A 15,570-nucleotide genomic window follows, 5' to 3' on the forward strand; every position below is an offset into this window, starting at 1 on the left:
GCATACAATTTACATTTTAGTCATTTAGCAGACGCTCTTATCCAGAGCGACTTACAGTTAGTGAGTGCATACATTTTCATACTGGCCCCCCTGTGGGAAACGAACCCACAACCCTGGCGTTGCAAGCGCCATGCTCTACCAACTGAGCTACACAATGACATTCTAGATTATTCTGTGCTTCCAACTTTGTGGCAACAGTTTGGGGAAGGCCCTTTCTTCTTTCAGCATGACAATGCAAAAACTGGAAACAATCAAGTGATCGTGTCAGACGAAAATGATATCAAACGTTTTACCATTGCAACATTTCATCGCGATTGGTTATGCCCATCATTTGCAACAACGTCAACGAGCGTCATCACTGTCTTTGCTTTGCCGTACATCAAACTGTCTTTATTACCAGCTGAGAAACTTTTATGAGTTGATTTTACTCCTGGCTCAGACTTTGTCTGGGCAATGTCTTAAAACAGGTATTAACAGGATTTAGGACCTTTTCTGATATGCTTTGTGGATACAGGCCCTGGTGTCACTGGTGTCTTGGGTACAACAGAACAGCTACAACATGATCCAAATGTTCAATGCTTTCCATCGTTGAATCAAAAGAGCTGGAAAATGGCGAGACTTACCCCTGTAGCCATTTGGATATGAAGGTACTGTTGTCATATACCCATCCATTCTGACAGAGGACTGTAACTGGGTCACTGTCATTGGAGTTGGACAGAAGGTTGAACTGGGGCTCTGAGAACATCTTACAGGAACTTGGGAGTCCCATCTTCCTTCACTGGAATACTGACAGTCAGATACTCAAACTATCAACTGCAAGTCTGCAACTCTGTTGATACACAACAGCTTGTTGGAGTTATGGTTATGTTTATAGGGTTAAAGTAAGGGTTAGTGTTAGTGGATAGTTAGTTTAAATGCTGTTGAGAGTTAATTGAACATCTACAAACCAACCATTTATTTAGGATTTTCCAAATAAAGTGTTACCGATTTATCACTTCAGCACCTCTAATGCTATAGTTTATGGTACTTGCCTAAAAAAAACATAAGAATAACATCCCATTTAGAATAACATCCCATTTAGAATAACATCCCATTTATTGGGACCAAGCTTTTGCTTTATCAGCTGGTACTGTATCTTTGCTTAGGATCAATGAATGGTTAACACAATGCTGGTAAATGTGTCCTTATCCTATTTTCCGACTTTTATATAACACACAGAATGAATGACCAACTGTAAGAAGAGCAGAGGAGTAAAGGATTGTCTCTTCAGACAGCATTAGAGGGGGTTGCTGCTACTTTATTGAGAGGAGTTCTGGCTACTCCAAAGGGCTTTTCAAAATGAAATTTGACAATGTCCTCTCAGAAATCAATGGATTTGGGAAATTTCAAATAATGATCGTCCTGATTCAGAGTCTCTCTCGCATGACCCTGCCGTGTCACTTCTTACTGAATAACTTCATAGCTGCTGTACCCTCTCACCATTGTGACCTTAGCGCTCTGGATGATGAGGGTGTCTTTGGGAATCTGACCCAGGAGCAGAGACTGACTGTCAGTATTCCAGTACAGGAAGATGGGACTCCAAGCTCCTGTAAGATGTTCCCAGAGTCCCAGTTCCACCTTCTGTCCAACTCCAATGACAGTGACCTAGCTACAGTCCCCTGCCAGAATGGATGGGTATATGACAACAGCACCTTCAAATCCACTCTTGCTACAGAGGTAAGTCTCTTCCTTTTCTGTCTGTTTTGTTTCAAAGATGGTAAGCATTGAACATGTTGATCACTTTGGTTATTGTTATGATCTCTTTAAAGTGGGACCTTGTATGCGATAGAAAAGGGATGAACAAAGTGACAGCTACCATTTTCTTCATTGGATTAATGTGTGGGGCTCCTTTATTCGGTTTCCTCAGTGACAGGTATGTATGCACTATACAGAAAGAACCCTTACTACTTCACACAAACTCGTGTATACACACCAAGGTTATTATAGTAAACGAAAACCGAAACCTGTTGTAAAGTTTTTAAAAATGTATAACTGCCTTAATTTTGCTGGACCCGAGGAAGAGTAGCTAATGGGGATCCATAATAAATACAAATACAAATACACCATTCTAGAACTACTGATAAGGCAGCAGCTACTCTTCCTGGGGTCCAGCAACATTAATGCAGTTATATACAATTTAAAATATTACATGACATTACATTTCATAAAATTTTTCACAACACATTAAGTGTGTTTCCTCAGGCCACTACTCTACTATCACATATCTACAATTCAAAATCCATGTGTACCTGTGTTTAGCGTGCGTGTCTTATCATGTGTATGTGTGTCTGTGCCTGTGTGTGTCTCTCTTCAGTCTCCACTGTTCCATAAGGTGTATTTTTAATTATTTTTTTATCTGATTCTACTGCTTGCATCAGTTACCTGATGTGGAATAGAGTTCCATGTAGCCATGGCTCTATGTAGTACTGTGCGCCTCCAGTAGTCTGTTCTTGATTTGGGGACGGTGAAGAGACCTTTGGTGGCATGTCTTGTGGGTTATGCATGGGTGACCGAGCTGTGTGCTAGTAGTTTAAACAGACACCTCGGTGCATTCAGCATGTCAACTGTCACAAGTGTAGAGAGGGGTAGGCAGGAGGCAGTCGCAGGATTTAGAACTACTGAATTTATTAAAGCACCATAGCTTAAAGCGGAATAAAATCCACAGTGCAAAATATAAAGTACTCAGGAAATAGTAGGAGCGATTCCTCTCAGGAAAACAAGCAACATATACAATGACCGACAAAGACAAATGAAAGAGGGAGTATATACAGTGGGGAAAAAAATTATTTAGTCAGCCACCAATTGTGCAAGTTCTCCCACTTAAAAAGATGAGAGGCCTGTAATTTTCATCATAGGTACACGTCAACTATGACAGACAAATTGAGAAAAAAAAATCCAGAAAATCACATTGTAGGATTTTTTATGAATTTATTTGCAAATTATGGTGGAAAATAAGTATTTGGTCACCTACAAACAAGCAAGATTTCTGGCTCTCACAGACCTTTGAATTCTTCTTTAAGAGGCTCCTCTGTCCTCCACTCGTTACCTGTATTAATGGCACCTGTTTGAACTTGTTATCAGTATAAAAGACACCTGTCCACAACCTCAAACAGTCACACTCCAAACTCCACTATGGCCAAGACCAAAGAGCTGTCAAAGGACACCAGAAAAAAAAATTGTAGACCTGCACCAGGCTGGGAAGACTGAATCTGCAATAGGTAAGCAGCTTGGTTTGAAGAAATCAACTGTGGGAACAATTATTAGGAAATGGAAGACATACAAGACCACTGATAATCTCCCTCGATCTGGGGCTCCACGCAAGATCTCACCCTGTGGGGTCAAAATGATCACAAGAACGGTGAGCAAAAATCCCAGAACCACACGGGGGGACCTAGTGAATGACCTGCAGAGAGCTGGGACCAAAGTAACAAAGCCTACCATCAGTAACACACTACGCCGCCAGGGACTCAAATCCCGCAGTGTCAGACGTGTCCCCCTGCTTAAGCCAGTACATGTCCAGGCCCGTCTGAAGTTTGCTAGAGTGCATTTGGATGATCCAGAAGAGGATTGGGAGAATGTCATATGGTCAGATGAAACCAAAATAGAACTTTTTGGTAAAAACTCAACTCGTCGTGTTTGGAGGACAAAGAATGCTGAGTTGCATCCAAAGAACACCATACCTACTGTGAAGCATGGGGGTGGAAACATCATGCTTTGGGGCAGCTTTTCTGCATAGGGACCAGGACGACTGATCCGTGTAAAGGAAAGAATGAATGGGGCCAGGTATTGTGAGATTTTGAGTGAAAACCTCCTTCCATCAGCAAGGGCATTGAAGATGAAACGTGGCTGGGTCTTTCAGCATGACAATGATCCCAAACACACCGTCCGGGCAACGAAGGAGTGGCTTCGTAAGAAGCATTTCAAGGTCCTGGAGTGGCCTAGCCAGTCTCCAGATCTCAACCCCATAGAAAATCTTTGGAGGGAGTTGAAAGTCCGTGTTGCCCAGCGACAGCCCCAAAACATCACTGCTCTAGAGGAGATCTGCATGAAGGAATGGGCCAAAATACCAGCAACAGTGTGTGAAAACCTTGTGAAGACTTACAGAAATGTTTGACCTGTGTCATTGCCAACAAAGGGTATATAACAAAGTATTGAGAAACTTTGGTTATTGACCAAATACTTATTTTCCACCATAATTTGCAAATAAATTCATAAAAAATCCTACAATGTGATTTTCTGGATTTTTTTTCTCATTTTGTCTGTCATAGTTGACGTGTACCTATGATTAAAATTACAGGCCTCTCTCATCTTTTTAAGTGGGAGAACTTGCACAATTGGTGGCTGACTAAATACTTTTTCCCCCCACTGTATACAGTAATAGAGTGGGGATTGGAACCAGGTGTGTGTGTAATGTCTCCCGAGTGGCGCAGTGGTCTAAGGCACTGCATCGCAGTGCTAGCTGTGCCACCAGAGATCCTGGTTCGAATCCAGGCTCTGTCGTAGCTGGCTGCGACCGGGAGACCCATGGGGCGACGCACAATTGGCCCAGCGTCGTCCAGGGTAGGGGAGGGAATGGCCGGCAGGGGATGTAGCTCAGTTGGTAGAGCATGGCGTTTGCAACGCCAGGGTTGTGGGTTCGATAAAATAATGTATGTGCTAACTGTAAGTCGCTCTGGATAAGAGCGTCTGCTAAATGACTAAAATGTAAAATGTAAAATGTAATGATGATGAGACAAGTCCGGGGTTGATGAGTAAAGGGCGTTTGCCAGCAGCAGGTTCGGCAGCAGCTAGATGTCAGTAATGCTGATGTGGATGCAGTGGTGAAGTCAAGGGCAGGACACAGAGGATAAGCCAAGACGACTTTACTCATAAACTCTATACGCACAAAAACAAACGGCCTCAAAACACGAGGCGAAACAAATACGCGGAGTGCGTAATGAACACGAATAGCCAAGGTACCGACCCAATACATTAAGGACAAGCGGACAATAACATACAAAGGCAAACATAAAACAGGGGAACTTATACAGTGGGGAGAACAAGTATTTGATACACTGCCGATTTTGCAGGTTTTCCTACTTACAAAGCATGTAGAGGTCTGTCTTTTTTATCATAGGTACACTTCAACTGTGAGAGACGGAATCTAAAACAAAAATCCAGAAAATCACATTGTATGATTTTTAAGTAATTAATTTGCATTTTATTGCATGACATAAGTATTTGATCACCTACCAACCATTAAGAATTCCGGCTCTCACAGACCTGTTAGTTTTTCTTTAAGAAGCCCTCCTGTTCTCCACTCATTACCTGTATTAACTGCACCTGTTTGAACTCGTTACCTGTATAAAAGACACCTGTCCACACACTCAATCAAACAGACTCCAACCTCTCCACAATGGCCAAGACCAGAGAGCTGTGTAAGGACATCAGGGATACAATTGTAGACCTGCACAAGGCTGGGATGGGCTACAGGACAATAGGCAAGCAGCTTGGTGAGAAGGCAACAACTGTTTTGCGCAATTATTAGAAAATGGAAGAAGTTCAAGATGACGGTCAATCACCCTCGGTCTGGGTCTCCATGCAAGATCTCACCTCGTGGGGAATCAATGATCATGAGGAAGGTGAGGGATCAGCCCAGAACTACACGGCAGGACCTGGTCAAGACCTGAAGAGAGCTGGGACCACAGTCTCAAAGACAACCATTAGTAACACACTACGCCGTCATGGATTAAAATCCTGCAGCGCACGCAAGGTCCCCCTGCTCAAGCCAGCGCATGTCCAGGCCCGTCTGAAGTTTGCCAATGACCATCTGGATGATCCAGAGGAGGAATGGGAGAAGGTCATGTGGTCTGATGAGACAAAAATAGAGCTTTTTGGTCTAAACTCCACTCACTGTGTTTGGAGGAAAAAGAAGGATGAGTACAACCCCAAGAACACCATCCCAACCGTGAAGCATGGAGGTGGAAACATCATTCTTTGGGGATGCTTTTCTGCAAAGGGGACAGGACGACTGCACCGTATTGAGGGGAGGATGTATCGCGAGATCTTGGCCAACAACCTCCTTCCCTCAGTAAGAGCATTGAAGATGGGTCGTGGCTGGGTCTTCCAGCATGACAACGACCCAAAACACACAGCCAGGGCAACTAAGGAGTGGCTCCGTAAGAAGCATCTCAAGGTCCTGGAGTGGACTAGCCAGTCTCCAGACCTGAACCCAATAGAAAATCTTTGGAGGGAGCTGAAAGTCTGTATTGCCCAGCGACAGCCCCGAAACCTGAAGGATCTGGAGAAGGTCTGTATGGAGGAGTGGGCCAAAATCCCTGCTGCAGTGTGTGCAAACCTGGTCAAGACCTACAGGAAACGTATGATCTCTGTAATTGCAAACAAAGGTTTCTGTACCAAATATTAAGTTCTGCTTTTCTGATGTATCAAATACTTACGTCATGCAATAAAATGCTAATTAATTACTTAAAAATCATACAATGTGATTTTCTGGATTTTTGTTTTAGATTCCGTCTCTCACAGTTGAAGTGTACCTATGATAAAAATTACAGACCTCTACATGCTTTGTAAGTAGGAAAACCTGCAAAATCGGCAGTGTATCAAATACTTGTTCTCCCCACTGTAGGTGACATAGTCAATACAGAATACGACACAGGTGTACCAACTAGACATGACAAAACAAACATTGAAAACATCAAGCGGTAGTAGCTAGTACTCCGGGGACGACGAACGCCGAAGCCTGCCCGAGCAAGGAGGAGGAGCAGCCTCGGCGACATCCGGGGGAGCCAAAGTGAAGGCTGGTGTGACATCAACACTTCTTACAAAATCTTTGAGCCATGAGAGATTTACATACATATTATTAATGTTAGCTCTCCGTGTACATTTCAAGGGCTAGCCGTGCTGCCCTGTTCTAAGCCAATTGTAATTTTCCGAGGTCCCTCTTTGTGGCACCTGACCACACGACTGAACAGTAGTCCAGGTGCGACAAAACTAGAGCCTGTAGGACCTGCCTTGTTGATAGTGTTGTTAAAACAGCGCTTTATTATGTACAGACTTCTCCCCATCTTAGCTACTGTTGTATCAACATGTTTTGACCATGACAGTTTACAATCCAGGGTTACTCCAAGCAGTTTAGTCACCTCAACTTGCTCAATTTCCACGTTATTTAATTACAAGATTTAGTTGAGTTTTAGGGTTTAGTGAATGATTTGTCCCAAATACAATGCTTTTAGTTTTTGTAATATTTAGGACTAACTTATTCCTTGCCACCCATTCTGAAACTAACTGCGGCTCTTTGTTAAGTTTTGCAGTGATTTCACTCGCTGTAGTGTATAGTGTTGAGTCATCCGTATACATAGACACATTGGCTTTACTCAAGGCCAGTGGCATGTCATTAGTAAAGATTGAAAAAAGGGGCCTAGACAGCTTCCCTGGGAAATTCCTGATTCTACCTGGATTATGTTGGAGAGGCTTCCATTAAAGAACACTGTTAGACAGGTAACTCTTTATCAACAATATAGCAGGGGGTGTAAAGTCATAACACATACGTTTTTCCAGCAGCAGACTATGATCGGTAATATCAAAAGCCGCGCTGAAGTCTAACAAAACAGCTCCCACAATATTTTTATCAGAAATGTCTCTCAGCCAATCATCAGTCATTTGTGTAAGTGCCATGCTTGTTGAATGTCCTTCCCTATAAGCGTGCTGAAAGTCTGTTGTCAATTTGTTTAAAATAGCATTGTATCTGGTCAAACACCATTTTTTTGAGAATTTTTTTTTTTACCAGCCCTTAGTAAATGTTTACTAAGGGCTGGTAACAGGCTGATTGGTCGGCTATTTGAGCCAGTAAAGGGGGCTTTACTATTCTTGGGTAGCATAATTACTTTTGTTTCCCTCCAGGCCAGAGGGCACACACTTTCTAGTTTGCTTAGATTGAAGATATGGCAAATAGGAATGGCAATATCGTCCGCTATTATCCTCAGTAATTTTCCATCCGAGTTGTCAGACCCTGGTGGCTTGTCATTGTTGATAGACAACAATAATTTGTTTACCTCTTCCACACTCACTTTACGGAATTCAAAATTACAATGCTTGTCTTTCATAATTTGATCAGTTATACTTGTATGTGTAGTGTCAGCGTTTGTTGCTGGCATGTCATTCCTAAGTTTGCCAATCTTGCCAATGAAAAAACTTTGGCAATATCAGTGGATTTTGTGATGAATGAGCCATCTGATTCAATGAATGATGGAGCTGAGTTTGCATGTTTGCCCAAAATGTCATTTAAGGTGCTCCAAAGCTTTTTACTATCATTCTTTATATCATTTATCTTTGTTTCATAGTATAGTTTCTTCTTATTTTTATTCAGTTTATTCACATGATTTCTCAATTTGCAGTACGTTTGCCAATCGGTTGTGCAGCCAGACTTATTTGCCATTCCTTTTGCCTCATCCCTCTCAACCATACAATTTTTCAATTCCTCATCAATCCACAGGGATTTAGCAGTTTTTACAGTCATTTTTTTAAAAGGGGCCATGCTTATTAGTAACTGGAATAAGCAATTTCATAAATGTGTCAAGTGCAATGTCTGGTTCCTCCTCATTACACACCACAGCCCAACAAATATTCTTTATATCAACAACATAGGAATCACTACAAAACATCTTGTATGCACTCTTATACACTATATTAGGCTCAGCCTTTGGTGTTCAATTGAATCCTTTACAGAAATGAAATACTCTGATAGTGTCTAGTGTTTAATAGCATGTTGTTGTCTTTTACTTAGCTGCATTGTGTATAGAAATATGGGAACACTTTACATTATGTCACGCTCGTCGAAATGAGTGGACCAAGGCGCAGCGTGATATGCGTACATCTTCTTTAATAGTGTACTTAGCAACACAATAACACAACAAACGATATGTGAAGTCCTCTTGTTAACAACACAAACCTACACGGAACAAGATCCCACAAAACACAAGTGCACAACAGGCTGCCTAAGTATGGGTCCCAATCAGAGACAACAAGCAACAGCTGATTCTCGTTGCCTCTGAGAACCACCCCGGCCAACATAGAAACACATAACCTAGAACAGAACATAGGAAACGAAACATAGACACTACACAAAGAAACTAACACCCTGGCTCAACATACAAGAGTCCCCAGAGCCAGGGCGTGACACATTATGATATACTGATAATTTGCCTTTATAATGTTTTATTTTTCTTTGAACAGATTCGGCCGGAGGGCAATGCTGATGGTGGCTTACCTGTCAACTATGGTGTTTGCTTTTACCAGTGCCTTCTCCACCTCCTATGTCATGTTTTGTATCATGAGATTTTTCACCGGAGTGACACTATCTGGAATAAGCATAATCTCCATTGTACTCAGTGAGTTAGTCCCTGATTGTGCTTTGTATTGTAACGTGTTATACATATTAAAGTGTTAAACAGGTAGCCTAGCAGTTAAGAGCGTTGGGCCAGTAACTGAAAGGTCACTGGTTCAAATCCCCGAGCCGACTAGGTGAAACATCTGTCGATGTCCCCTTGAGCAAGGCACTTAACCATAATAGCGCCTGTAAGTTGCTCTTGATAAGAGCGTCTGCTAAAATGTAAAATGTATAATATTATTATAGTCTCCCTCTACAAGAGATTTTAAACCTCAAGGGAATTGATCTTGGTTAAATTTGGGGTTAAATTAAATACACTGGGTTTTCATAAATTATACATATAAAAAGGTTGATGATTGATTTAGTGATATATTGCATGACTGAGTGATCTTTTATGTTCCTGCTGTAGCTTCTAGGAATATTCAGTTTGTTCAATATGAACTTTGACTGTAGAGGCACTCTGCAAATTATGTAGAGACAAATCTGAAAAGTAAATGAAAAAAAAACTGAGTTGCGTGACATTAGATGTAAGTGTTAGCATGGAAATCTGTATTTACTTTAACATTCAAATATAATTCATTACAAACTCTCTTTCCTGGACATTTCAACAGGTGTGGAATGGTTTGACATTCAACACAGGACCTTTGCTGGAGTGATAGTAAGCCTGGATTGGACAGGTGGAAACATGCTGCTAGCTAGTATTGCATACTTTGTGAACGACTGGAGGTGGCTGACCATAGCAGTTACCTCGCCTCTTGTCTTGGCTGTCATTACCTGGTGGTACACAACCCATTTTACTTTGATATTATGTGTTATATTTGGTTTGATGAGTTCAAAGTTAAAACTTGTCCCGTGGTAAAACATGTATAGGTAAAACTGTTTTAAATGTTTGTGGATGTACGGGTGAAGTCAGACCTTACTATTTGTGCAATACAAATTCCCTCTCCTGGGCAAATAACGGTATATATATCTACTAAAAGGAAAGGTTTCTAACATGTTATTTCTAACATTATTATTAGAGACCATGTGGTGGTCTTGCCTGGTGTCAACAGGGATCTGTGCCATTGCAGGTGGCTTCCAGAGTCTGCTAGGTGGCTCTTAGCGAATGGAGAAAAAGAAAAAGCCCTTTTCTACCTGGAGAAATGTGCCAAGATGAACAACAGATCCAAGTGTATGGCTGAGATCACACCACAGGTACATTTAATGCTCACATATGTGGTATCATATTAGGAGAGCCATAGTCTCAACAGGGCTTCTTTCAATCTCAAGTCCTGCTGAGACTGAGGCTGTCCTAATATCAACACCGTACTCAGAAAATGCTGCTCATTTTAGCATGCGTGGCTTCATGACAATGGTGAAACTAATGACTAATAGCCGCAGGTTAAATACAATTCTGAGCTATCTAGGTAAGCAAATAAGATACACCTAGACATGAGTTGTTGGATCAAAAGTTTAACATAAAAACATGCCTTTTTGGATGCCCACAGACCCTTACGAATGCAGTAACAGTTGAAAATGAGGACAAGAAGTACGGTTTTGTGGACCTTGTGAGAACTCCAAATATAAGGAAACTTGCCATTTGCACAGGGATACTATGGTAAGTAGGTGAAAACACTTTTGGATCTCACCAAGGTCTGATGCCATATAATTAATCTTACAGTAAATGCCCTTAAAGGGAAACTCCACTTAAAAACTATATTTTAGTATTTTTTCATTGGTCCACTGTTGATATAGTCCACATCATCGGCCACATGCAAAACGGATCATCATGATAATGTGGCCAGTGACACTTTGCTTCTTGAAAGTCCAATATCTTGAAAACTGCTGACATGAAAAAAATGTTGGGACTGTATCAACAGTGGATTAATGAAAAAAGCACTTTTTTTTTTCTTTTTTTTTTTTTGAGTTTCCCTTCAATGTTTTCTCTCCAACTTGTCTGGCTATCAAATTTAAAGGAGCAAGATGTACTATTTTAGCCATAATTTCAATTTCTTCAAGGTTCTTAAAGGACACTGCTTAGAAACGCCTAAAATAGCTTAGTACTGCTTCTTACCTTATCATATTCAATTTGCCATCCATTGGGCCATCCATTGACATTTGGCGCACAGGAGGTTGGTGGCACCTTAATTGGGGAGAACGGGCTCGTGGTAGTGACTGGAGCGGAATAGGTGGAATGGTATCATATACATCAAACACATGGTTTCCAGGTGTTTGAGGCCATTCCATTTGCTCCGTTCTGGCCATTATTATGAGCCGTTCTCCTCTCATCAGCCTCCACTGATTTGGCGCTAGTTGCAGGTGGAAATGTATAACCTTTAAAAGTATTTTTGATCATAAGTTCCTTATTTTCTTCAACCTGTAGGTATGGAGTTGCGTTTACATATTACGGCATCAGCCTGAACATCACTGGGTTTGGCATGAATGTCTACTTCACACAGTTCATATACGCTGCCATCGAGATGCCTGGAAAGATTGTGGTCTATTACTTCTTGAACAAGTTTGGCCGAAAACCAGGACAGGTTGGGACACTGCTTTTGACTGGAGCCTGTGTCTTCATCAACATATTTGTTCCTCAAGGTATTTGTTGGTTCCTGAAAGATATCGTTAGCTAATAATGGATTATTCGACTTTGCAACAGTGCACTACATGTGTTAAGTTTTTACTTTACTTACGTTTTTACTTACCTACTTACTTACCTTTGTGTTCCTTGTGGAACATAGACCATTGATGCTGTTTGTTTTCTTTGTGCACTTGCATTTTGAGCCCTGGGTGGTATTTGTCAGTTGTTGGCCTTAGATTCAGTCGTCCATGTTTTCATATCTTAACTCAGGTATGTGGGTGTTTCGTACCATCATGGGTCTTTTTGGGAAAGGCCTGTCAGAAGCATCCTTCACAATAATGTTCCTTTATACCACTGAGCTCTACCCAACAGTAGTTCGGTGAGTGACCAATAAACTACTATATCACATAGTGTTCACGTAATGTAATGACCAGTAGTCCTGGTGTGTATTCAGTGACGGGAAATGTCTTTCACAATGTTGCAGATAGAAATGTAACAAATAGAGCTAACACGATTCCTACTTGACAGACAATCAACTCTGTTCTACACAATACATTTCTATCTGAACGTTCTGTAATGTTGTTGCCTCCTTATAACACACATTGTTGAAGAGAAGTTTCCAATTTAATTATGCTGCCAGATTATCATTATTTTTGCACAGATCTGTCCTCTTTTGCACTCTAAATTACTTTTTCGTTTGGTCCCTCAGGCAGAACGGCGTTGGCTACACCTCGTTTGTGGGTCGGCTGGGCGTGTCCATCGCTCCCCTCGTCGCCCTATTGGACGATGTGTGGGAGCTCCTCCCTGCTGTGATATATAGCTTGGTGGCTGTTGGTACCGGACTAGTGGCTTTGCTCCTCCCAGAAACATTCAATGTTCGCCTGCCAGAGTTCATCGAGGACATAGAGAGACCAAGGTAGAGCAGGAATTGTATTTGGTAACACTTCATCTAAAGCATCTAGGTACAGTATATGATTGATTGATGATTTATTTATTTAATTTCAGTTTCAGACACCATTTAGTGCACAGCCCATATGGGCTTATAAGATACAATCAAGTGCTTGTGAAGAAAAGGGGAAACAAATACAGTTTACAATAAGGATGCAGTTATATAATGCATTGTAAGACTTGTCATGGGTCTGATTATAAGACATTATAAAGGCTCATACATGCTTATAACAAGTTGTAAACATTATACCCATGCCAATGCATAAACTGAATTTTTATAAAGGCTCATACATGCTTACAACAAGTTATAATGCATTATAAACCAGGTAGTTTGAGTCCTGGATGCTGATTGGCTGAAACTGCACCTCAGCTGTGTGTATATCAGACAATATACCATGGGTATGACGCAAAAATACTTGTTTACTGTTCTATTTACATTGGTAACCAGTTTATAATAGCAATAAGGCACCTGGGTGGTTTGTGGTATATGGTCAATATATCACGGCTAAGGGCTGTTCTTAGGCACAACGCATTGCGTGGTCTATGGTCTGATATACCACAGCTGTCAGCCAATCAGCAGTCAGGGCTCGAACCACCCAGTTTATAATGGCCAATATACAACACCCCCTCTGGCCTTTTTGCTTAATTATATAAACGAAATTTTTATAAATGTTCATACATGCTTATAACAAGTTATAAAGCATCTACCTATGCCAAGGTTTAAACCGATTCTTTACAAAGGCTCATAACAAGTTATAAAGCATTATACGTATATGTTTTAAGTAAAGGTTACCCAGTATTTAATCAGTATTCAGAATTGGATGAATGACCATGTAACATCTAATTGCACCTTTCCTGCTTTGCAGAGCTGAACTGGATGGAGAGAGTGGCATTCCACTGAAGCAAGCTGATGAAAACAGAAATGGAAATGGAGCAGTTGAGGTTACATGAATCCACACAGAGATCCTATTAGATTACAAAAGGATTCTATATGTAGTTCTATGTGAATCCATGTCACTCAGAGAGACAGCAGTTTTCAAGCAAGTGCATGAAAGATGGACACAGAGCAGAATATCTACCTAGAAGAAATATAATGGATGGACCAGAAAATAGATGTACTAGGGTCCTACTAACTTAACCAAAACAACTAAAAACAACCAAAAACAACCCATCATAACCCTTTATGTAACACACATGATAAAAGTTACTGATAACCTCTGAAATATCAATTAGTAATAGTACTTACTTGGTTAGTACTTACATAGTACATACCTGGTTATTCCATGGTGAAAGATCATTGTAAAATGAATTGTATCCATTTTCTTACATGGACATGATTGAATCTACAGTTTTTTTCTTCAGAAATACTGTTGTTTGTGTGTCTTACCATGTGTCTTGGCAATAAACCTGTGTTCTATACATCCGTTTCCTATACTGAGTTATCCTAACTGGGTTAGAACTGGGTTCCTTACGACCGCTGTCACGAGTTGTAACTTGTATTTCGGATAATTCCGACTGCGTACTATTTAAATCACATCAAATCAAATAAAATTGTATTGACCACATGCGCCGAATACAACAGGTGCAGACATTACAGTGAAATGCTTACTTACAGCCCTTAACCAACAGTGCATTTATTTTTAATAAAAAAGTAGAATAAAACAAAAAAGTGTTGAGAAAAAAAGAGCAGAAGTAAAATAAAATAACAGTAGGGAGGCTATATATACAGGGGGGGTACCGGTGCAGAGTCAATGTGCGGGGGCACCGGCTAGTTGAGGTAGTTGAAGTAATATGTACATGTGGGTAGAGTTAAAGTGACTATGCATAAATAATTAACAGAGTAGCAGCAGCGTAAAAAGATGGGGGTGGGGGGGGGGGGGGGGGGGGGGCAGTGCAAATAGTCCGGGTAGCCATGATTAGCTGTTCAGGAGTCTTATGGCTTGGGGGTAGAAGCTGTTGAGAAGTCTTTTGGACCTAGACTTGGCACTCCGGTACCGCTTGCCGTGCGGTAGCAGAGAGAACAGTCTATGACTAGGGTGGCTGGAGTCTTTGACAATTTTGAGGGCCTTTCTCTGACACCGCCTGGTATAGAGGTCCTGGATGGCAGGAAGCTTGGCCCCAGTGATGTACTTGGCCGTATGCACTACCCTCTGTAGTGCCTTGCGGTCGGAGGCCAAGCAGTTGCCATACCAGGCGGTGATGCAACCAGTCAGGATGCTCTCAATGGTGCAGCTGTATAATTTTTTGAGGATCTGAGGACCCATGCCAAATGTTTTCAGTCTCCTGAGGGGGAATAGGCTTTGTTGTGCCCTCTTCACGACTGTCTTGGTGTGTTTGGACCATGATAGTTTGTTGGTGATGTGGACACCAAGGAACTTGAAGCTCTCAACCTGTTCCACTACAGCCCCGTCGATGAGAATGGGGGCGTGCTCAGTCCTCTTTTTTTTCCTGTAGTCCACAATCATCTCCTTTGTCTTGCTCACGTTGAGGGAGAGGTTGTTATCCTGGCACCACACGGCCAGGTCTCTGACCTCCTCCCTATAGGCTGTCTCATCGTTGTCGGTGATCAGACCTACCACTGTTGTGTCGTCAGCAAACTTAATGATGGTGTTGGAGTCGTGCCTGGCCATGCAGACAT

The 15,570-nt window shown here is 41.5% G+C and overlaps 1 protein-coding gene across 1 annotated transcript; it reads left to right on the top strand.

The window, feature by feature from the left end:
• Positions 1 to 1,338: 1,338 nt before the first annotated feature.
• Positions 1,339 to 14,349, top strand: LOC311136837 (solute carrier family 22 member 7-like; the record flags this gene model as incomplete). Its single annotated transcript, XM_084171126.1, has 10 exons — positions 1,339 to 1,716; positions 1,809 to 1,912; positions 9,271 to 9,425; positions 10,036 to 10,204; positions 10,495 to 10,618; positions 10,912 to 11,021; positions 11,787 to 12,001; positions 12,255 to 12,363; positions 12,694 to 12,900; positions 13,799 to 14,349. The coding sequence occupies 10 exons, from the start codon at positions 1,339 to 1,341 to the stop codon at positions 13,881 to 13,883; spliced, it is 1,656 nt and encodes a 551-aa protein (XP_084027252.1). The 3' UTR covers positions 13,884 to 14,349.
• Positions 14,350 to 15,570: the final 1,221 nt, after the last annotated feature.

The sequence above is a fragment of the Coregonus lavaretus genome, assembly GCF_964263955.1.
Source record: "Coregonus lavaretus genome assembly, chromosome: 1".
Taxonomy (NCBI): domain Eukaryota; kingdom Metazoa; phylum Chordata; class Actinopteri; order Salmoniformes; family Salmonidae; genus Coregonus; species Coregonus lavaretus.